Here is a 24,976-nt window from a genome sequence, read left to right as displayed (position 1 = left end):
TAGTTTTGGCCACATCTATCCTATTCCTGCTCTTTTTTTTTTTTTTTTTTTTTTGGTCCACTTGTTCTATCAATTATTGAGAAAAAAGTGCTGAAATCTATTACTACAATTGTGGGTTTGTCTGAATCTCCTTTCTGTTCTGTCAGTTTTCTGATTTTTGCATTTTGAAGCTCTGTTAGTTGTAATCACTCTTAGAATTGCTATGTTTTCTTGATGAATTAAGCCCTTTATCATTATTGTTTCTCTTAATGCTTGGTAATATTTCTTGTTCTGAAGTCTATTTTATCTGTTATTGGCATAGAGTATTTAAAAAAAAAATTACCTTTATTGTTCTCTGTGTGTGCATGTGCATGTGTAGATTCAAATTACTGTTTGGAGTCACTTGCTTTTATCCTCAAGAACTTCCTTTATTGTTTCTTGTAAGAGGAGTCAGCTAGCAATGCATTCTCTCAGTTTTTATCTGGTAATGTCTTTATTTTGCATTCATTTTGAAAGATTGTTTTGTTGGATATAACATTCTTGTTTGGCAATTCTTTTAGCACTTTGAATATATCATCCCATTGCCTTGTAGCCTCCATTTTTCTTATAATAACAGATACTGCACTTGATCTTAGCCAAAACGCTGAGAAGCAATAAGCCTCCATTTTTCTGATGAAAAGTCAGCTGTTGATCTTATTGGGATTCCCTTTTACATGACAAGTTATTTTTCTCTTGCTGCTCTCAAGATGTTTTTCTTTGTATTTTTTTTTTTTTTTTTTTTTGTCCTTTTTGAGACCGGCCGCAATGCGCTCAGCTAATGAGCGCTGTGAGCGCACCGGTCATCCCCATATAGGATCTGAACCCGCGGCGGGAGCGCTGCTGCGCTCCCAGCGCCACACTCTCCCGAGTGTGCCACGGGCTCGGCCCTTTCTTTGATTTTAACATTTAATATGATGTTTCTTGGTGTGAGACTTCCCATTTATTCTTCTAGAATACATTGAATTTCTTAGAGGGGTATATTAATTTTTTAAAATTAAATTGAGGGAGTTTTCAGCATCATTTTGTCAAGAATTTTTTTCTTTTCCTTTCTCTTTTTCTGAAATGTTTACTACACATATGTTGTGAATGACATCCCACATTTTTCTAGGGCTGTGTTAATTTTTCTTCATTCCTTTTTCCTTTCTGTCCTCTGGGTTGCATAATATCTATCAATCTATCTTCAAGCTCACTCATTCTTTCTTCGGCCAGTTGAAATTTACTGTTAAGCCCATCTCGTGATTTTTTTCATTTAAATTATACTTTTCAACTCCAGAATATTCCTGCTTTTTAAAATAATTTCTGTCTCTTTATGGATATTCTCTATTTGATGAGAATTTGTCACAGCATCCTTCACTTCTTTAAGTATGGTTTCCTTTAGTTCTTTGAGCACATTTATGACCTCTGATTGAGTCTTTTTCTGTTAAGCCTGATATATTTGTCCTCTCAAAGACAGTTTCTAAAGCTTGTTCCCTCTGCCCCCCCCCCCATGTTTGGGTCACACTTTCCTGTTTCTTTTCATGTCTCATAATTTTTGTCAAAAAGTGCATATTTCAGATAATATATTGTAACAACTCCATATATGGATTTCCCCAAAGGTTTATTGTTGTTGTTTGCTTGTTTATTTAGTGACTTGGCTGGTCTATTTTAGTCTGTATATTCCCTCTACAGTGTGACTGTGTCACTTTATAAGAGGGTTCACCCTTGGGCATGAGTACAGTCACTCTGGAATGACAATGGGTTTAGCAGAGCTGTGTCTCTTTTCAATCTCTCTATTAAGCCATCTGCCTGTTGGTATCACACCCATCTGTTAGGCTCCACTAGTTGCCAGGTCACTGCCAGCACTGTTTTCAACAATGCCTTGGAGAATAAATTGCTCCATATTTTCAGGTGTGGTTTCTTAAGCCTATTGTACTTGTCAGGGTTCTCCAGAGAGACAGAACAAATAGGGTATGTATATAAATACACAAGAGGGGATTTATTAGTGGAATTGGTTCACACAATTGTGAAGACTGAGGAGTCTGCAAACTGGATGCCAGTAGCATGGCTCAGTCCAAGTCTGGAAACCTCAAAACCAGGGAAGCCAATAGCACCATTATTATAAGTCCTGCAACCCAAAAGCTGAAGTCTTGAGTTCTGATGTCCACAGACAGGACAACAAAGTATATCCTAGCTCCAGTGGATAGAGAGAGATTCATCTTCTCCATTTTTGTTCTCTCTGGGCCCCCAGTGGATTGGATGGTGCCCGTCCATATTGAAGGTGGATCTTTCCCACCTCATCCACTCAGGCTCATTTGGTAATCTTTTCTGGAAACACCCTCATAGATATGCCCCAAATGATTTTTTTTTTTAATCTTTTTTTTTTTGTCTTTTTCCGTGTCTGGCAACGGATCGCAACCCTCAGTGTTGCCCCCGTACCGGACCGGGGACCGGCAACGGGATCGCAACCCTCGGCATTGCTCCCGCGCCTCGCTCAGCCAGTGAGCGGGAACCGGTCTGTATGTGGGATCCGAACCCTCGGGCGGGAGCGCCGCCGCGCTTCCCAAGCGGCGCACTATCCAGTGCGCCACCGGGCCGGCCCCCCAAATGATTTCTTTACCAATTAGTATTGCTTAATCTAATCAAGTTGACACTTAGTATTAACTATCACATCTATTTTTGAGGTTTGTTCTGACTACAGGAGAGCTCTTTTGCTGGTTCTCTGATAAACTAAATGGCCTATGGTTTGGCTTATTGCCTTCATGGAGTTACCAGCCTCCTCTTAAGTACCTACCACCAAGATCTCTATTGTTTTTCAGTGTACCCTTAGGCTTGGACTTCCCTATACTGTTCTAAATAAAGTCAGTTTCTTTGGGGTGAGCTTGGAAGCTCTTTGTTCTTTAGCCTGCCTCTCTCTCTGGGTAAAACCTCTGAGCCATTGCTTTAGAGTTTGGGGTGGATGGTGGCCCACTTCTCCTGGGGTGACACTTCTGCTTTATGAGTAAGCTTCTGGTCTTCTCAGCTTGCCTCTCCTGTCTCAGAATCTCTGTTGGATAAGCAAGCTGGGGCAAGGGTGATAGGGGCTCCAGTCTTCAGTTCCGGTTACACCTGGCATAGAATTTGAGTAGGGGCTCAGTGGAAGTATGAAGCCCCTGACCTCTCAGCTGTACTTGCCTGGAATTTAGTTTCCACAACATGGACCAGGGTTTGAGGGGATGAAAAATGCTGGTGCCCTTTTCTTCATGGGGGTGGGGTGGGGGGAAATACAGTTCTCCTTGACTAGGTACTGAAGGAGTTCTGTCTTCTTAGCCACACCTTTCCAGAATGGAGCTTCCATGATACCGAGGAAAAGGGAGGGGAAAGGTGGGTTGTGGCTCAAGTGCAACAGACTCCCACTGTTACTAATGAGATTTAGATTTTCCTGAATAAATATTTCTTCATTTGCTGTGTGCCATGGGACAATTTCCAGGGATTTTAATGGTTGTCACTTTCACCAGTTAGGATGTTTTACTGGAGAACGAAAACAAAGACCTCCTCATGCCACCATTCTGGAAGTAGAATTGTGGTTGTGTGTGTGTTTTTAATGGTCTCCGTCCCTGCTGACAAAAATCCAGGTCTCTTGTGATGGTCTTCATAAGGATTACTCAAGGTATTTGGGGGCAGCTCTAACAGAATGAAGCTATATTAGGTCAGAGAGAACAGAACTCAGGGAAGAAGGAAGAGACAATGAATGACAAATGCAATGACAGCAAGAATGTCATTTAAGACATTTTTAAATAAAACCATTCTTATAGGTCAACATTTCATTTTTGGGGTTTCTCTTTATGGATGATAGTTAGAATCTTAACCATTCCCTTTCCACTTCAATCCCATTAAGTGGTACTTATTCTATGATTTTAAACCTATTCATCTCCTTTACATTACAAACTAGTATTTACAAAGCACTATACCCATTATTAAAAAGGTGCTTTGCATAACTACACTTGACCTGGAAGCCACCTTTCAGTTGAACAAGGAAATAATTCCCAGCCAGATTATAAAGCTCTCCTGTTCTTCCATGTCTCCCACAAGCAACTGCAGTTTACCTGCAAAACCAGGAACAGATTTCATTTCCGTGTGAAGCTCCCTTCCCCTTTTCTGCTAATGTATGGGAATTTCCTACACATTATTGCTTGACCATCTCACCCTAGATAAAGATTAGTAAGTCATTTTGCATATATTTTGATTTAGAATGTGCTGGTTTTTTTTTTTTTTTTTTAAAGATGACCGGTAAGGGGATCTTAACCCTTGACTTGGTGTTGTCAGCACCACACTCAGCCAGTGAGCGAACCGGCCATCCCTATGTGGGATCCGAACCCGGGGCCTTGGTGTTATTAGCACCGCACTCTACCGAGTGAGCCACGGGCCGGCCCATGATTAACTATTTAAATATTTAATTTGCAAACCACTTTAATGTATTTTCAGCATTTTCAAAGTAGTCCTGCTTGTCACAACTTTTGAGTCTGCCTGAAAATTTTGCAGTATCTAAGTGTTTATGTGTAGTGTTAATGTTTCAGAGTCCCTGAGTATGAGATGTGGTTTCTTATGTGACCATAGCAAGTTACTTTTCTTTGTGCCTCAAATTCTAATTGTTTAAAATGAGAATAGTAACTGATTCATAGATCCCAATACATATCTATTAGTAACAGTAATATTATTGAAGTAGAAAGGTGGTAGTATTTTAAAGAGGAAAAAAGGAAGTAAGGCTCAAAAATCAAATATTTTAGAAGGTAAGTAAAGAGGTGAAGTACAGGAACTTCCTGCCTATTTAATGCTCATGGCAATACTAGCTGTGTGTAAGAGACCATAAAGGTCAAAAATTGAGACAAAGATATTGTCTTCTTAGGATCTGACACTTAAAATTACTATAGAAGGGATACGAGCTCTTTTCTTGCTGAAGTCATGCATAGAATTAATAGGATGGTGGTGGTGATAGTGGAGAAGGGATAAGGACTAGAAAGACAACGAACTCTAGTGATACAATGCTCTCTGAAAATATTACTTGGTTTCAGGTAAGACATAACAGGTAAGCTGTATCTGAAGGAAATTCTAAGACAAGAGTTCCACAAATTATTGGTGTAACTGCATAACACATTTTCATTTAGTTTTCCAAGATGACAACATTGAAGGGCAAGACATACAAAGATATTTTAGTTTCTGACATGTTTAGAAAATTAGTATCATAATTTACAGTCCCAGCTCAACATTCATCTTCAAAAATGATGAACAAAACCATTGTTTTTTTTGTTTTGTTTTTGTTTTTGTCTTTTTTCGTGTCTGGCAATGGACCGCAACCCTCAGTGTCGCGCCCGCACCGGACCGGGACCGGCAACGGGATCGCAACCCTCGGTGCTGCGCCTGCCCCTCGCTCAGCCATTGAGCAGGAACCGGTCTGTATGTGGGATCCGAACCCTCGGCGGGAGCGCCACCGCGCTTCCCAAGCGGCGCACTGTAGCATTGTTAATTTTAGATTGCAGATATGACTGCAATTCATTTCAAAACCATTGTTCACTATTTTCAGTTTTAAAACATTTTAAATTTGGGCCAGCCCGGTGGCGCACTGGAGAGTGCGCCGCTTGGGAGTGTGGCGGCGCTCCCGCTGAGGGTTCAGATCCCATGTGGAGACCGGTTCCCGCTCACTGGCTGAGCGTGGTGCGGGCGCAACACCGAGGGTTGCGATCCCGTTACCGGTCAGTAAAAAAAAAGACAAAAAGGAAAAAAAAACCAACAAAAAAAAACATTTTTAATTTAAAATCTAGGAAATATTTGATGTAAGAAAAATTAGGATAAAGCTCAATATAGCATATTAATTTCATCTTCATTCAAGGAAAGGCTAAAAGGTTTGGATAGCAGTCCCTTTTTATAATATTACTTGACAAATAAATATTTATAACTTATGTAAGGTTAGGTTGTGCTTTAAAAGGAAATTATGCCTTAGAGAATAACAGAATTTATAAGAAAAACTGTGAAAATAAAATGACAGCTCAATAAAGCAAAGATTGATTTGTTTCAAACAAACTAAAATAACAGTATTTCTAATGTTTAAATTGGTCACAAGGAAACATATAGGGCAGCAAAAGAGATATTCCTTACACAATCCCTCTAAAAACACACAGAACATTCCCAACTTAGAATTTTTGACTTTATGATGGTGCAAAACCATTGGTTTTCACTTTCAGTATTCAATAGATTACATGAGATATCTAAAACTTTATTATAAGATAGGCTTTGTGTTAGATGATTTTGCTCAACCATAAGGACCCAAAGTAAACCAAAACTCTGAAAGACAGATTTCAGAGTGAATGATGGTAAAATAATCCAATAATCTTGTGGAAAGTAGAAATGCCTGGTAAATAGAAAGAGAAGTTGAGATCATAGTGGCTATATAAAACAGTCCCAAACTTAGGATGAATTGAATTAAGATTTTTTTCAACTTTACAATGGTGTGAAAGTGATAAAGTAGCAAACCATACCATGAGTACCCACACATTGTTTTTCACTTTCGGTACAGTATTCAATCCATTACATGACATATTGAACACTCTATTATAAAACAGATTTTGGATCAAATGATTTTGCCCAGCTGTAGGCTAATGTGTTCTGAGCATGTATAAGGTAGGCTAGGCTAAGCTATGATGTTCATGTTAAATGCATTTCCGACTTAGGACATTTTCCACTTACAATGGATTTACTAGCATGTAATTCCATTGTAAATTGAGAAGAATCTGTAGTATCTCCAAAAGCTTGTACTTATCAGAAATCTGAATCTTATAACCCCTTTAAAATGAATGTTTCTTATTAACTTATTCAATATAATACAGGGACAGGATACAGAATACCATGATGCCTGATCATATTAAATTCAGTTCTATCTGGAGCTGAAGTGAACACAGCTCCCATCACTCCATATCCCCAGTGGGACAGAATAGTGTGAAGCTAAGGTCTGAGTCCTAACTCTCCACTTACTAGCCATGTGGACTTAGCTGGGTCAGGGGACCTCTATGGGCTCCACTTGCCTCATCTATAAGATGGAGATAAGGCGAGTCTCATAGATTTGCTGTACATCATAGATCATAGATTTGTAATGATTAAATGCCAAATTGCTGAACAGAATGAATGCCTGTGTGGTAGAAACATCCAATAAAGGAAGTTTTTTTTTTTTAAACAAATGCATTCTGATCATCACAAGGATACAAAAAACTAAAGTTATGTTTAACAGTACCTGTGTAAATACTATATTAGTTCATGACTAACAGAAGTATGTACAGGAGTTCCTTGTGCAGAACTACATTTGTCAGGTGTGGAATACACCACACTGTCTATTGCCACTTTGCTGTCCTATTTCAGTCTTGTGTTATTGTGTGTCTTTCTTACTTCTGTATACTTTACAAAAAACTTTACATTTTTAAAAAGTCTACCACTGACTTAGAAGTACTTATAAACACATTGGCTTCATCCTCTCGTAACTCTCTACACATCAAGAAAGAGTGGGGGAGAAGTTATATGTAATTTTTTTTACTATCTTGTTAAATAACAAACCATATTGCTTTTTCTGTTTCTGTCTGTAATTTTACATTTTGCATTATAAGATGTGGGGAAAATGGTGTCATTTAGTGTGAAAAGGTAGTGTGAAAATCCATATCTGCCTCCAACCAACAGACTACATGGGTTACGAATGCCATTCCTTCATCACTTGCAGAATGACCACACATGTGTTTGACACTTTGTTGTTCTGATTAATCAACTTATTAAAAAAATTTGTACTTCACAGCAAACAAGTCAATAAGTCATTAAGATTTTTCTAACACACTTAAAAACACTTTTTGCATTAGTTTTGAACCAAGATGTTCAATGTAGTTCTTTTTTGAAACATGATTTTTCAAATTCATTAAGTTTGTGTAGTTGCTTCTCAGTATGAATATTCTGGTGCTTACTAGTTCTGGAACTATTGTTAAAGGCATCCCACATTTACTACATTCATAACATTTCTAGCCAGTATGAATTCTATGATACACATTGAAGTTCTGATCACTGAATTAAGGTTTTCTCATTCCATTAAAAGAATTTCTATTCAATATGAATTCTCTGATGAACAATGAGAGTAGATTTCTTGCTGAAGGCTTTTCTACAATCACTGCATTTATAGGGTTTTTCTCCGGAATGTATTCTCTGATGTACAATTAGCTCTGCCTTCCTGTTGAAGGCTTTTCCACACTCATTACATACATGGGGTTTCTCCCCAGTATGAATTCTCTGATGTACAATGAGCTGAGAACGCCAGATGAAGCCTTTTCCACACTCATTGCATTCATATGGTTTCTCTCCAGAATGAGCTCTTTGATGCACACTAAGTGTTGACTTCTTAATGAAAGATTTCCCGCATTCATTGCATTCATAGGGTTTTTCCCCCGTGTGAATCCTCTGATGAATAATGAAGTTTGACTTCTGAATGAATGCTTTCCCACATTCATTACATTCATAGGGTTTCTCTCCTGTATGAGTTCTCTGATGTACAGTGAGTTGTGACTTCTGAATAAAGGCTTTTTCACATTCATTACATTTGTATGGTTTCTCCCCAGTATGAATTCTTTGATGTACAATGAGTCCTGACTTTCCACTGAAGGCTTTCCCACACTGCATACATTTATATGGTTTCTTGCTGGTAATTTTTGGTTGTACAAAGAGGTGTGACTTCTGCATAAAGGTTCTCATGTGTTCACTAGATGTTCTGTTCAGAGGAACTACCTTCCCCAGTGCATTACACTCATGGTCTATCTCCTCAGTCAGCAACTTACTATTATCGAATGCAACTTGGTTCAAAAGCTTGTCTTGGTTTTCCTGGTGATTTAGCTCATCTTCAAGTTTCCAGTCTTCAAAAATTGAGTATACTATCATGTTATGGAGTATCACTTCTTCAGAAATGCTCTTTTTTGAAGTTAATTCTTTAATTTCGGGTCTAATTTCAAAGTCTGAAAGAAAGCCCAACCATAAATGATATTGCTTTGCTCTTCAGCTTTGAAGACAAAACAAAACATGAAAACAACCACCAAATAAATTTTTTCATTTTAATGGAAATAGCTAGAAACGAGTATGGTCAGCTTTGAAATTTAATAATATGACACAAAGATAAAGAATAAACCCAAAGATAGAAGAAGAAACAAACATAAAAAAAAGTGGGCAGGGGAGCAGTGGAAAAAGAAGAGTTAATGAACCCAGTGTCATGGCCCTACATGGTCCCATACTCTTCTGCCTCACCCCCACTCCACCACAAGGCTCTGTGCATAGCAAAGGCAGACCAAAAAACAACTACAGAAAAGACAGAGGATGGATGCTAACAAAGGGCCCTGAGGATGAGTTCAAGTGACCAGTGGAAAGATTAAATCCACACTAAATCTAGAAATACTTAAAAATAATCAGGCAACTTAGAGAACAATTACAGGGAAAGGATTTTAAAGTACATGCATCTTAAAAGTCAAATGACATATAAAGGGCCAGGAACAAGTCTGAACAGATTCTATTTAAAGGGCACAAGCCTGAGTTAAAAGAATAGCATAGTTTCAAAGGGAGAAAAAAGGCAAAAAAGGAGGAAAAAGCACCCACTAGTAATTGGGTGGTGGTGATAGGAAAAAGGAGAAAAAGGGGGCAATTTTAGGGTCCTGCAAGACCAGAGAGACCAAGAAAGAAAAAATGAAAGAAAGAAAGAAGGAAAGTAAGAGCTCTTCTACAGTCCTTAGACTTTGCTATCTTAACGGGAAAGGGCTCTATAAAATTAGAAATGCTGTAAAAACACCATGAAATGATAAAAATGTAAAGAAGGAAAGTCCAGTCCGTAGAGAACTATTACAGAAAATCAGGAAATGAATTTGTACAGAAATCCATACAGGAAATTGTCCTCTGCAAAAAACAAAAACAAAAAAACTAGCCATGAAACAGAAGAAAAATTTGCAATGAAACAGAATTAAATCTATCCAAACAAACATTTAAGAACATAGAAACTGCCATCAATCAGAACTTTGAAAAATAAAAACTGAATGGACAAAAAACAGGGAGAAATGAGAAAAAATTTTCTTTAAAATACTCAGAAGAAAAAGGATGTGGGAAGGAACAGATGTAAGAAGATTTTCAAATGTTGATAATTACTGAGGCTGGATGATAGGTACATGGAAATTATAGTTGCCTCTACTTTTGTGTATGCTTGAAACTTCCCATACTATGACATAAAAGAGTATATATGTGTGTATTTGCTTATTTAAAAGAAAAAAAATAGAGAAATGTTGGATAGATAAACCAGAAAGCAATATAAATGGCTATCTACAGTGCAGGAGATTGAGGAAAACAACGAGAAGGGACAGGAATAAAGCCAAGACTTCTGTGAGAATATCTTTCTATATAGCTTTAATTTTTGAAACATGAAAATGTTTTATGTTTTCAGAAAATAAAATTTAATCAAAAAGAAAAATAAACTCTAAAATGAACACAAACTGAAAGAAATGAGTTAACTACATGTTAAGTTGATAAAATAACCACAGAAGAATTATTCCAAGCAACCTTTGAACTCTGTCCTCTAACTATATGTCTTTAGTGGGATCTATTCTAAAAACATGAAGAACTATACAGAAATCTTAAATGGTCAATTAATTCTCTCTCAAGTATTGATATTGGTATTATAACTTTGAACTATATATATTAGTTTGAAGCTACTACTTCATATTAAGATTTTGAGTACAGGTGGAAGGATATATAAATATAAAAGCAAAAAAAGAAAAATAATATTTCATGGATCAATGGGAATTTTATTTCCCTGCCTCCAATATGCTAGGTTCTCACTTACCTGCATAGGCCCAACTTGAGATTCTTTCCTCCTCCATCCACGGTTTTGCTTGCTTTAACAAGAAGATTACGTCTGACTTCAGAGACTGATAACCTGTTTATGAGAAATGATACAGAACTTCAGCATTAGTGGACAATCAACCATTCTAGAACTAGGCCCACTACATATGCACTAGAATGGCTAAACGAAAAAGACTGACATTACCAAATGTTGAAGGAACTCTCATTCATATGTTGCTGACAGGACATAAATCGGCATAACCTCTTTGGAAAACTGTCTAGTAGTATCTACTAAAGCTAAATATATGTATGACTTATGACTCAGCAATTCTACTCTTACATATATACCCAATAGAAATGAAAAGCTTATTTCTACCAAAAAATACACATATGCCCAGTAATGTTCATAACAGCTTTATTCATAATAGCCCAGACCTGAAACAAACCAAATGACCACTGACAGTAAGATGGATAAACTGGTGAATTACTATATACTCATTAAATGGAACATGACACAACAATAAGGAGGAACAAACTACTGCTACATGTAACAACAGGGATAAATTTCACAGACACATCAAATGAAAAATGCCAGACAACAAAAACTTATATGTGTGATTCTACCTACATGAAATTCAAGAACAGACAAAACTAATCTGTGGTGATAGGAACCAGGATAGTTCTTACCTCTGAGGAGGCAAATGACAAGGGGCTCAAGTGAGCCTACTGGGGTATATCTTGATCTAGGTAGTGGTGAGATAGGTGTATACATATGAAAAAATGCATCAAGCTATATATTTAATATTTGAATACTTTACTATATACATTAAACCTCAATTAATTTATAAAAACTAAGAACAACTTAGGCCCAGTCTATCATCTTTAGCCTCCAAAGAACTAGCAGGATGCAGTATCTAGTTTCTTTCTAACCAAGCTCACTAGAGAGGTAGAGCATGGTATTTGGTACTAAAAAGTTAATATTCTTTTGTGCCATTAAGCTCATTAACCATTCAGAGACACAAGCTTTTAGTAAATAAGAAAGGAAAGGCAGTCAATTGGGTACTCTGGTAGGTTTAACATATGTTCATAAATTCTTTGACATTCTTACCTTCAAGAGGTGGATCTTAATTCTCCTTCCCTTAAGCATGGGCTGGACTTAGTAACTTACTTCTAACAAACACAATAAGATACAAGCAATGGTGTGATTGTGGGGATTTGGTCATAAAAGGCATTGCAACTTCCTCTTTGCGCTCTCTCTTGGGTCACTCTATCTGGGGGAAGTTAGCTGCCATATTATGAGAAGAGGCTGACATGACAAGAAACTGAAGTCTTCTGCCAATGGATAGCAAGGAACTGCAGGCTCCTGCCAACAGCCATGTAAGTGAGCCATCCTGAAAAAGGAGTTTACAGCCCCAGTCAAATGTTCAGATGACTGCAGCCCCTGCCAGTATCTGACAGCAATGACATAAGAGACCACAGCCAGAACCACTCAGCTAAGCCATTACAAATTCCTGACCTCCCAAAGTTGCTGTAAAAAATGTTTGTTTTAAGCCACTAAATTTAGGGGTAATTGTTATAGAGCAATAGGTATCAAACACAGGTACTCTCTGAGGGAAAATGTCCTTACCCACTGAAACAAGGTTGCTATAATTCTCCAGCATCACATCCCTGTATAGGTTTCTTTGTGCAGAGTCCAGCTGCTGCCACTCCTCCCAAGTGAAGTCCACAGTCACATCCTTGAATGACACAAATCCCTGTAACAGGACATTCTTGTTTAATCTGGAGTGAAAACCACTGGGTTATGTGTAAAAGATGTATGGGAATTTATTGTTGTTTTCAACATGCAGAATTCATTGTAATAAATTAAAGAAGATATTTACTATGAGTCTAATTTTGAGTTCTACTATGTGGGAGAAGCAAAACTTACGTTAAAAAAAAGTAAGAAAGGGGCCGGCCCCGTGGCTCACTCGGGAGAGTGCAGCGCTGGGAGTGCCAAGGCCGCGGGTTCAGATCCTACATAGGGATGGCCAGTGTGCTCACTGGCTGAGCATGGTGCAGACAACACCGTGCTGAGGGCTGCAATCCCCTTACTGGTCAGGAAAAAAATAAATAAATGAATAAAAATAAAAAGTAAGAAAGAAAGACATGGGGACATTAAAAAACATAGAAAATTCAAGAAAAATGTGAGTACTTTAGTATAATTCTCCCAAAACACGATTTATGCCACCTTCAGAATTTTTACCATATCTGCATGTCACCTGCACTATAATTAACTAAATAGTTTTAACCCAACTCAGTCTTTTTTTTTTTTTTTTTTTTTTTTTTAAAAGATGACCAGTAAGGGGATCTTAACCCTTGACTTGGTGTTGTCAGCACCACGGCTCAGCCAGTGAGTGAACCGGCCATCCCTATGTGGGATCCGAACCCGGGGCCTTGGTGTTATCAGCACCGCACTCTCCCGAGTGAGCCACGGGCCGGCCCCCAACTCAGTCTTTTTACTGAAAGAAGCTAATTTTAAAAGGAAAATATTAAAAGAAAAATCAGTATCATTTATCATAAAATGACAGTAACACCAACAATCGACAAAACAAGTAGAGGTTGAACATCTCTAATCTGAAAATACAAATTCTGATATGCTCTAAAATCTGAAACTTTGTGAACACCAACATGACACCACAAGTGGAAAAATCCACACCTTTGATCCCAAGCATTTCACATAAAGACACTCAACCTGTAATAGTGGTGAAAAGAGGACATTAACATTGCAGAATGCCTCCTCACCCTAGAGAACCCACTTCCTAGTCCCTCAATTGCATCTTATGTTTATTCTCACCTAAATAAATAAAATTCAGTGTACAGTAGCCTTTTAGTCAAAATAAGTACTGTAGGTAGAGTCTGAAAGCCTGTTGTCTGTTCACCTGATACATATATATATATATATCTATATATTTTTTTTTTTTAAAGATGGCCGGTAAGGAGATCTTAACCCTTGACTTGGTGTTGTCAGCACCACGCTCAGCCAGTGAGCGAACCGGCCATCCCTATATGGGATCCGAACCTGGGGCCTTGGTGTTATCAGCACCGCACTCTCCCGAGTGAGCCACAGGCCGGCCCGTGATACATATATTTTGGTGATGAAACTCTGCTGCTTAGTTATTCTCAACACATTATTTTTTTACTGTATAAATGGTATGTCATATTTTTTACTGTTAAGTACTTATTTGTAAATAAGTGTGAGGACCCAAGTCATGGAGAAGGGGACCAGAACCCCCTCCCACAACCAGGCACACCACGCCAGCACCTCGTGGCCTGCCCACAACCAGGCAAACTGCCAGTGCCTCGTAGCCCCGCCCAGGGGCCTGGGACATGGAGCCAGGGACCAGACACACCCCACAACCAGGCACACTGCCAGCGACAAGGAGCATGTCAAAAACATCACCTCCATGACAGTGGCTCACCACAGCCACCACAATAACTATGAATGCTGTGAAAGTGGCTAGATGCCACAACCACCAGATAGTCTGCCTACCACTGGAGTGCAATGTCACAAGGAGAGTCACCAGCAGAGATAAAGAAAAGAAGAGGATGTCTCTCTCCACAAAGCCCATTTCAGAGTGATAGAAGAAGTATCTGCTCTGTGATAATATTGGGGGACCTGATCACACCTCTCAGCATTGGACAGATCATCTAGGCAACAAATTAACAGAGTAACCATTATTCTTTTGGAAGGAGAGAAGAAATCTAGGGTAATTAGATGGGGGAGAGGGGACGGAGAAGGGGATGGGGAGTGATTGGACAAGGGGCATAAAGAATAAGTATGATTTGTAACAATATATATGCTAGTAATATTGATTTGATCAACATATCTCAATGTTCAACCCCCAAAATATGTATAATCAATTTTGATTTAATAAAAAAATTAATTGAAAAATGAATGAATAAATAAACAAATAAATAAAAATAAGTGTGAGGAAATGATTGCTTATTGGTAGCATATAAATTCAGAGTCAGGAATGATGGTAATGCCAAACAACAACAGATTGTCCACATGGGTGGCTGAGATAGTGACACCTTTGCTTTCTGATAGTTTCTTTCTTTTTTTTTTTTTTTGTCTTTTGTCTTTTTCCGTGTCCGGCAACGGATCGCAACCCTCAGTGTTGCCCCCGCACCGGACCGGGGACCGGCAACGGGACCGCAACCCTCGGCGCTGCTCCCGCGCCTCGCTCAGCCAGTGAGCGGGAACTGGTCCGCATGTGGGATCCGAACACTCGGGCGGGAGCGCCGCCGCGCTTCCCAAGCGGCACACTTATCCAGTGCGCCACCGGGCCGGCCCTGCTTTCTGATAGTTTCAAACACAAAATTATTAAAAACATTGTATACAATTACCTTCATTGTATATAACATAAATGAATTTCTTGTTTAGACTTTGGTCCCATTCCAAGATCTCTTATTATATATACACAATATTCCAAAATCTGGGGGGGGAGGGGGAATCCAAAACACTTCTGGTCCCAACCATTTTGGATAAGGGATAGTCAACCTGTGTGTACCAGTGAAATACCACATATATAATTTGCTTTAAAATATTCCCAACAAAGGAAGGAAGGAAAGATGTGAGATTGGTAAAATATTGATAATTGTTGAAGATAGATAAAAAAGTATAGGTGGTTTATTATATTATTCTCTAAATTTTTATGTATGTTTGTGTTTTTCCATTAAAAAACTCTGAAAAATTAAAAACAATAGAAACCAATGTTTTTAAAGTTTAAATTAAAATAAAACATAAGCAATATTAAATCTAACCAATTTATTTTTAAATGCATGTCTGGAGATAATAAAAAGAATGGAATAATTTGTGAACAGTTAGTAATAAAGTGCTGTTGAGATTACTGTTGCTTACATTTTGAACCATGATTAAGTTCTACTCCAATAAGAAAATTCCATTTTTTAAGTTGATGTTAATCAAATCCAACCAGGATATATGTAAAAGACACTGTATGAAGGAAGGAGAGGAATCAATTAAAACTCCTTGGCTTTTGGGCAGGCCCGGTGGCGCACTGGATAAGCGCTCCCACCGAGGGTTTGGATCCCACATACAGACCGGTTCCCGCTCACTGGCTGAGCGAGGTGCGGGGAGCAACGCCGAGGGTTGCAATCCCGTTGCCGGTCCCAGGCCGGTGCGGGCGCAACACTGAGGGTTGCGATCCGTTGCTGGTCATGAAAAAAGACAAAAAGGAAAAAAAAAAAAAACTCCTTGGCTTTTGATCTAAGCAATTAGTATCTCAATAAAGTCCAGAGAATGAGAAAGAGCAGGTTTGGGCAGAGGGGAAAGGTAAAATCAAGAATACTATTTGTCCAATAAGAAACTCAACTTAAAAATGGGCAAAGGACTTAGACATTTCCCCAAAGAAGATATGCAAGTGGACAATAAGCACATGAAAAGATGCTCAACATCATTAGTCATTAGAAAAATGCGAATCAAAACCACAGTGAGATACCACTCCATCCCTACTAGAATGGCTAAAATTGACAAAAGGGAAAATAACAAGCATAGTGAGGATGGGAGAAACTGGAACCCTCATACATTGTTGGTGGAAATATAAAATGGAGGGGCCGGCCTGTGGCTCACTCGGTAGAGTGCGGTGCTGATAACACCAAGGCCCCGGGTTCGGATCCCATATAGGGATGGCCGGTTCGCTCACTGGCTGAGCGTGGTGCTGACAACACCAAGTCGAGGGTTAAGATCCCCTTACCGGTCATCTTTAAAAAAAAAAAAAAAAAAGAAAGAAATATAAAATGGAGGATTTGTTGTGAACAACAATTTGGCAGTTACTCCAAATATTAAGAATAGAATTACCATATGGCCCGGCAATTCACTCCTAGGCATATACCCAAAAGATCTGAAAACAGGTACTCAAATACATACTTGTACACCAATACAAGCAGCTTTATTCACAATAATCAAAAGGTAGAAAAAACTCAAGTGACCAGGATAAACAAAATGTGATATACCCATACAAGGGAATATTATTCAGTAATTAAAAAGGAATGAAGTTCTGATACACACTACAACATTAACAAACCTTGAAAACATAAGTGAAGTAAGTCAGACAAGAAAGGACAAATAGTGCATAATTCCACATATATGAAATATGTAGAACAGGCAATTTCATAGCGTCAGAAAGTACATTCAAGTACATCCAGGGCCTGGGGTACGGGAGTACATAGCGAAGAATGGGGAGTTATTGCTTGATAGGTACAGAGTTTCTGTTTCGGGTGATGAAAAAGTTTCGGAAATAGATATTGGTGATGGATGTACAAGACTGCAAATATAATTAATGCCAGTAAATTGTACACTTAAAAATAAAGTAGCAAATTTTATGTTATATATATTTCATTGCATAAAAAATGAATTCTACTTGTCCAAGTTAAGTTTGAGGTATCTATTATAATAGATATCCAAGTGGCAATACTGAGTAGGTAATAGGACTTCAACAGGATGACAGTTGCTCAGACCAAAACCCAAGATACATGGAATCTGAGCTGAGAAAAGAGAGATCAGAAGTGGGGTAAGGGACGTAATGGATAGTGAAAAAATGGAGAGTCAACAGATCAGAGGTCTAGATGGAAGTAAGCAATTGCTACATCAACATACTAGAGTAAATGGGCTAGAAACACAGAAATAATGACCAGAGGGTGAAATGCTTTGAGGTGGTACAGTTATTGGTAATTACAAATCTAGAATATGACTATGGGAGCTGGTGTCTAAGCTTGGGTGAAGGAAAATTATCTCTGGAAATAAGGACGTACATTGGTAGCAATGGTACATACCCAGAAGTCCCCAAATTTTTAAAACCAGAGACACTTCTTGGTTAAGGAAAAAAAAACTATGCACCATCAGTATGTACCTTTCTAAAAAAACACAAATTATATACACGTACTTTAATACTGAAATATTATGGTCATCAAAGTGATAAAAAATAGAAGTTCTCATATTTTCTCCCCATACCCCAGAGGATCAAATTGCACATCTCCTGAGGAATGTGTGTTCTCCACTTTGAAGACTATTGTACTGAAGCTATATGTTACATAATGTGTATAACTAGCAGAATATTATAGATAGAAATTAAACAACATATGCACCCTTCAAATAAAAATTAAAACCGCAGACAATTACAACCACCGTGATGCTGGCTAGCAGTGTTTAGCTGAGTGATAAACCAACAGAAATGAGCACATTCATTTGAGCTCCACTATCTACTAAGCATGCTCAATTGATATGCACTTTGAGGCTCTCAGCCTATTGCATTTTAAAAGAAAAATATCTGATTACTTTATTTACTTGTTAAAAACTATATAAAATTGATGCTATTATTACCTTTAATGACACGAATCCCCTGGACCAACATTACACACTCCCAGGGTTGAGAAATGCTGTCCCCCCCCCATTATAGATTTTATTCTTGGATCAAGGCAGACTGTCAAAGTTGTATACTTGGACCGCATAACTTTACTGCCCAGAAGAACTGAATTCACTGAATTCTGCCTTGTTATTAAGCCTATGTTTAATTTTAGAAATGGTTTAAGAAAGCACTAAAAAGAAACCTGCTATGGAATTTATCATAGGTTAATAAACGTTAAGGACATTGTCTACCACATTAAGTGCATGCAGACTTATCAAGAGAGTAACTTCAAACCTAAATGCCAGAAAATCCTTACTTCCCGAGACATTATCACATTTAATGTATAATGCAAATCATTTAATTAAACACAATATGCTCAACTTTAACTATGAAAGATCCTATAACTTATATGATTATGTTCCAAGTTTCCTTTGTCTAGATCTAAGATCTACTTTCTTTTATCTCTATTTACAATTTTTTCATTTAATTGAATTATTTTAAACTGCCTCAACTGCACTGGAAAACAAAATTGTGTATAAATAGATAGCTCATTTACCTGAGATGTGGTCATTTTCTGCTGTTCTTCAGAAGGGGCAGATATCTGTAAAGACAAGCTGGGATAAGCAGTTAGGGGATAAAAAGAAGATAGCCTTGAGAGTCTGGGCCTGTCCTGATCCCCCAAATCATCAGCCTAGAAATCCCTATAATCAACTCCAGAAAAGACTACCCTTTGGAGACTTCCTCTTTCAAAGGTTTCTTGCAGAGAGACCACAGAGGATTATGTTGTGATAACATCAACCTGTTAACTTACAGTTTTGAAAAGATCAATACATGATGTTTTTCCTTTGAGGATGTGAATGTCTGTATTCTATTCATACATTAAAAATGTTTCTCCACCTTTGACCCCACAAGTCTATCATTAGATATTTATTCTGACAAAATAACTGTGGACATACACGTTATATCTGCAGGGATATTCATTACAATGCTGCTTTATCACCTAAAAAGTAGAAATCACCTAGATGTCTAATAATAGGGATTGATTAAATCAATTATGGAAAAGATAGAATATTATAGTCATTAAAAATGATGTCTTAGGAAAGTATTTACAGACCTGAAAATTTTTTCTTGTATTACAAAGTGAGAAAAATAGTTATAAAACAGAATGTAATATATAATCCCAGTTTAAAAGAAAAAAAGTGTCTGAAAGGGCATACATCAAAATGTTTATGGTTTCCTTTGGGTGGGAGGATTACAAATAATTTCTATTAAGTTGCATTTGCCATTTTCAGTTTCTAATTTTTCTAGAATAAACTTATATTACTTTTGAAATAAAAAATAATAGTTATTTTTAGCATAAAAAATTAAAAAATAGTTATTTTTTACTGACCTCTTTACCCAAGCTCATATCAAAGAAGTTCTAAAGGGCACAATTCACCAGAGGCAATTTAACTGAAAGAATACAAACAGGAATTCAATAAGCTGCAATAGTCACTGTTATTTATTAACATAATGGATCAGAAAACTTTTATGTCACTTCATCCTTTTCTAGAAACTGGTCTTTATGGTTTTCAAACAGCTTTATTGAGGTATAATTTACATACCATAAAATTCACCCATTGTAAATGATTTTTAGAAAATTTATAGAGTTGTACAACCATCACCACGAGCCAGATTTAGAATATTTCCATCACTCCAGAAAATACCCTCATGCCTCTTTGCAATCAATCCGTGCTCCCACCTCCAGCCCCAGGCCACCACTAATTTGCTTTCTGTCTATAGATTTGCCTTTTCTGAAAATGTCATATAAATGAAGTCATACAATATGTAGTCTTTGGGTCTGGCTTATTTCATTTAGCATGTTTTCAAAGTTCATCCACGTTGCAGCATGTGTCAGTAGTTTGTTCCTTTTTGTTACTCAACACTGTTCTGTTATATGGATATACCACCTTTATTTGTCTACCAGTTGATGAATACCTGGATGAGTAATATGCTATGAACATTTGCATACAAGTCTTTGTATGGATCTGGTCCATCTTTTTGGTTGCCTCTTCTCACTTGGTTGTAGTTTCTTGAGAGGAACTTTCATTGAGCTTTGTCACTGATGAACTGTGTTGTGGTGGGCTCTAGGCCTAGGCTCTCAGACTAAAAAGCTGGATAAGCATATCACTCGCTTAGGTCCAGCTTCACTAATCTTTGAAATAAGGAGGTACGACTGGAAAATACCTCAAATATTACCATTCGGACATTCAATAAAATAAAAATTAAAGTGATTTTTTTTCCTCTGCCATGGTCAGGGTATACGGGGAATCAGCATTTCACTAAATACCAGTTGACAATGGAAATGGTATGAGAACAAACTCAATCTGAAAACTGACAAGGCAAGTGAAGGAAGAGGCAGCATGTGTAAATCCTTAGGGAGGGGAACAATATACTTGGGAGCTGGTGATCCTTTTCCATCTATACCAAGAATCCATTTTTACAGTGAATCTGTCCTTGTGGCAGCCTCCCACTTTCAAACCCCCACCTTCCCATGATATTCACCTCTCCTATATCTATAGGAATGGGATCTCCCATTACAACATAATTTATCACCTAGCTTTCCAGGTCTAAAAATGTTAGTGCGTGTTCTGTGCAGTGACTCTTCTGCCTCTGTCCCGAAACTCTAGTGACAGCTCTGAAATCTGGGATGTCTCTTCTTTTTTTTTCCCCTATCCCACTGAGACCCTGCTGACTTGGGGGCAAATTCATGTATCTTTACCCAGGGTTCCAGATCCCTGTCTCCCCCTGTGAATTCATCCTCAAGAAATAGACTGGACCTTCCAAGTCTTTAAAAGGTTGCTAGGGATACAAAACAGCTAAAGACAGAAGGAAGGGCACAGTGGCTTCAATTTGGTAATCTAATTCAAGGGCTTTGCAAATAACCTGGAATATAATGATTGTTTGGTTGAGTCATTTGGCATCTATTTTTCAAACCAATCCTAGAGGTGCTTAGAGGGATAGGTTACCAGGCCAAATTTTGTGGAGGGTACAAAGTAGAGTACTTAGTCTATTTCTGTGGTTTAGACAGCATCAAATACCGGAAAGACAAGATCTGGAGCAAGCATGAATTTAGGTAGAATTAATATACATATCAACAAGAGTTTGAGTAAGACTATCTCATTTCTCTAAATCTCACACTCCTCTGTGAAGGTAAAGATGACAGATCCTACCTCACAAGATTACAGTGATGACTAAGAAAGATTTTTTGAAAAGTATGTAGCACTGTGCCTTGTAATAATCATCGTCATCTAACATTTATGTAGTGTTTATTTCCTGCTAGGCAGTATATAGCTCTATACATAGAGTACCTCATCTATTCTTCAAAATCACTCTAGGAATTGGGTACTATTTTACTTCCACTTTTTAAATTAATTTTTATTTTCATCTAAAGCATATACATAATTGTAAACCCTCAAAATGAAAGACAGTCATTCTCTGCCTTACCCCTAATTCCTGCTCCTCAGGGCCAATTACTTTCAACTCTTTTAGTAGCTTCTAAAAACTGACTTATCAACTTTATTTTTTATTTTTATTTATTTATTTTTTACTGACTTATCAACTTTAAACATTTCCTATTAGTTTCTTAGAACTGAAGTTGAGGATTCAGCCCTCTTACACTACCATCTCCATTTCCCTTCACATCACAATTTTGGTTAGATCAATTTTCACTGTTTACATAATTACATTTCCTTTATTGTACAACTTTTTGTTTTCCCTAGACTTAATTTTTGTCTTAATGGCTGAGTTTTCTACAAACCTATCTCCCCAGCAGACATAGTACATTAGATAATTCATCAGATTCCTCTTTTCTCCCCCAAGAATCTTCCATTCTTCCTGCTCCTAAGCAGACTGTTTAACCAAGGTTTAGAGCACAGAGTGGGTATGGCACTAATTGAAATGATCTTATCCCTTCTCTGTCTGGTAAACTTGTTCCTTCAAGGCTCAGTTCAAATGTCACCTTCTCTAGAAAGCTTTTCCAGATGCCTCCTGGATAGAATCAGCCATCCCTTCTTCTGACTTCCCCAGAGTGTCCAACACTCTAATACACTGTTGTTGTTGTTTTTTGATTCAGGCTTAAGGCAAGGGATGATGCAGCCTGAACTAAGACACGGAAGTGGAAATGGGGAGAAAAATCAGAGAGAAGTCAAGGAGGAAGAATCACCAGGATTTGAAGATAAACTGGATATGGGGAGAAGGGTGGAAGGAGGAAATTAGGTATCTCCAGGGTTTCTAGTATGGCCATGTGGATGAAGAGTGGTGCCATTCACCATGATGTAGGAAACAGCAGGATGAGCAGGTAGGGTAGCAATAAGGAACATGATAAACTGTTTTGATATTTTGAACATACTGAGATTGAGGTGTCTGTCAGTAACTCATAGAGATGTTGATGCTACAGATTTGTAAGTCTTGAGTGTAAAGGTAGAAGCTGACACAAAGAGACCCACAGCATTGGATCCCCAGGTTGTGACTCGCTATGCTTCAGCCGAATCACGGATGTCATCCTCCCTCCTGGGTATTTGCTGAAGAGTTGGGATGGAAACTACCACAGGCCTTTCTTAGTCATTTCCGCAGGAATCATTGCTAGAGAGGAAATGGCTGGGCAGAGACTCATGTGCATTTCAATGTTTCGTCTATACTGCCAGAATGTCCTCTAGAGAAGTCGTACCGTTTACACTGCACACATAGCACAATGTTGATAAGAGAAGCTGAGTGTAGTGGGGTGAAGTGGCATTTTAACAGTTCTAATAGTTTAGTGAAAGAAAGCAGATCTTTTTTTTTTTTTTTTAAAAAAGATGACCGGTAAGGGGATCTCTACCCTTGACTTGGTGTTGTCAGCACCACGCTCAGCCAGCGAGCAAACCGGCCATCCCTATATAGGATCCGAACCTGTGGCCTTGGTGTTATCAGCACCGCACTCTACCGAGTGAGCCACGGGCCGGCCTGAGAAAGGGTTTTTGATGAGAAACTTGGGCTTAATGTACTCAGCTAGTGTGTAGGGGCAAAGGGAAACTTCTTGACCTCTTAAGGTTCACTAATAAAAATCACTGTCAAATTTAGATCAATGTGAAGACAAGGCATAACAAATTTTATTAAACGTTCCAGGAGAAGCCAAAACCTGGGGGAATCACAAAACAGTAATGTTCCAAATGTCCCATGCGGGTACAAAGCTTATATGCCAGTGTTCAGAGGAGGAGAGGGGGAGAGAGGCAGAGAGGCAGAGGAGAAGAGCGGAAGAGGGGAGAGGGGGAGAGAGAGAAAAAGGTGGGGGGAGGTACAAGCCCCAGAGACTTCTTGTATGACAACGAAAATACTTTAGGTAATCTCACAGCTATCCTCAGAAAGAATAGATAGTAGCCAAATGAAGGGTGTCTCAAAGGAAGCCTGGCTGTTTGCATTTACAGATGTAAATTTCTTTCCACGAAAAAAAACCTCCAAAAAACAAACAAACAAAAAAACCCCCAATAAAAACAAAAACAACAACAAAAAAACAGGCTTCTGGCCAGTCTTGTTTTTCCAGTCACTCTTAACTAGCCCTCTTGAAATCTGTCAAAGAAATATATTTTGGTGTCAAAATATTTTGCTTTCTCACACTAGCTACAAGACAGTAGGGAATATAAACCGCCTCAAGTCCGTTCAGGAGACATATCTAAGGGTGGAAGCAGAACCTATGGGAACCCCTACTTTCACATCCTCACCGGCATAGAAGATAAGAAAGCCACATAAGAAAGCCCAACTGACAATATGTGCCAAGTGCGGCCTGAATGCAAACTGTTGTCATCGCTGACCACGCGCGGGCTTCTCCCCAAGCTCGCACAGCCTCCCAAGTTTCTCACTAAGCCCCCACTTAGAAACACTCCCCCCACCCCAACTGGGTTCCTAAAATGCCCCTAACCAACCATTTCTACGTGATACAGACCCAGAATCACTCGCACAGACATGCCCAATCACTAACCCCCACAAATCCCCTAGCAGTCGCTGACCCTCCCCAGAATCCACCACCAGCAGCACCACTAGATACCCAATCCCACAGGGCGCCAATCACCGCCTGGGACAGGCCCCCTTAATTACTAACCACAATAGGGCCAGAAATTACGGACCGCTGCAGACGCTCAATCGCTGATCAAACTAGACGCCCTACTCCAGCACCGCAGCAGCGGATTACATCTATTCTGAGCATCGGACTCCTCAACTTCCCGCCTCTCCTCCACTGTCCTCAGCAGAGCGCTACGGCCCCGCCCCTTCCGGTGCCGGGGCTGAGGGACTGTACGTGTTACGTAGGAAGCTGGCTCAGCCCGTGACTCGACCCTATCGCGAGAGTTTCTGGACTGTTACGTGAGACGGGGGTTAACCGGCCGCGCCCATGAAGTGGAAAGTGGAACTGTGGATAGCGCCATGTTTCGTGTAAGTGTTGGTGCCGTACGGTAGAGAATTCTTGAGAGCAGGCAGGTGAGTACTGGAATGCGGGAGCTATGGAAAAGGTGTATGGGGACAATGCGGGAGCAAAGACATAAACTTTGAAAGAATTACAAGCAAACAGGATGGAGTCAGCGTACCCGTTTACCTGAAATGTGTAAAAAATGGAAATGCTGCAGAAGGTGCGAAGCACAAAGGTGAGGAAGGGGACTAGGGGGCGAGGGAAGGCCCTCCCTATTATTAAGCAAATAAGG

General features: G+C 38.8%; 1 protein-coding gene across 1 annotated transcript in view; it reads right to left on the bottom strand.

Annotated features, from left to right (window-relative positions):
• LOC103606556 (zinc finger protein 569-like) overlaps positions 1 to 24,505 on the bottom strand; it is a 61,099-nt gene extending 36,594 nt beyond the window's left edge. Inside the window, 8 exon segments of the mRNA XM_008591133.1 lie at positions 7,895 to 7,991; positions 7,994 to 8,051; positions 8,053 to 9,002; positions 10,865 to 10,957; positions 12,491 to 12,617; positions 18,823 to 18,867; positions 19,657 to 19,718; positions 24,382 to 24,505. Coding sequence (XP_008589355.1) covers positions 7,895 to 7,991; positions 7,994 to 8,051; positions 8,053 to 9,002; positions 10,865 to 10,957; positions 12,491 to 12,617; positions 18,823 to 18,867; positions 19,657 to 19,674 — 1,388 coding nt within the window. The 5' untranslated portion in view covers positions 19,675 to 19,718; positions 24,382 to 24,505.
• Between the last annotated feature and the right edge of the window lie 471 nt (positions 24,506 to 24,976).

This window comes from Galeopterus variegatus, unplaced genomic scaffold (genome assembly GCF_000696425.1).
Source record: "Galeopterus variegatus unplaced genomic scaffold, G_variegatus-3.0.2 Scaffold6685, whole genome shotgun sequence".
NCBI classification, from domain to species: domain Eukaryota; kingdom Metazoa; phylum Chordata; class Mammalia; order Dermoptera; family Cynocephalidae; genus Galeopterus; species Galeopterus variegatus.
Note: the sequence above shows the minus strand (reverse complement) of the source record. Positions and strands in the feature narration are given on the sequence as shown.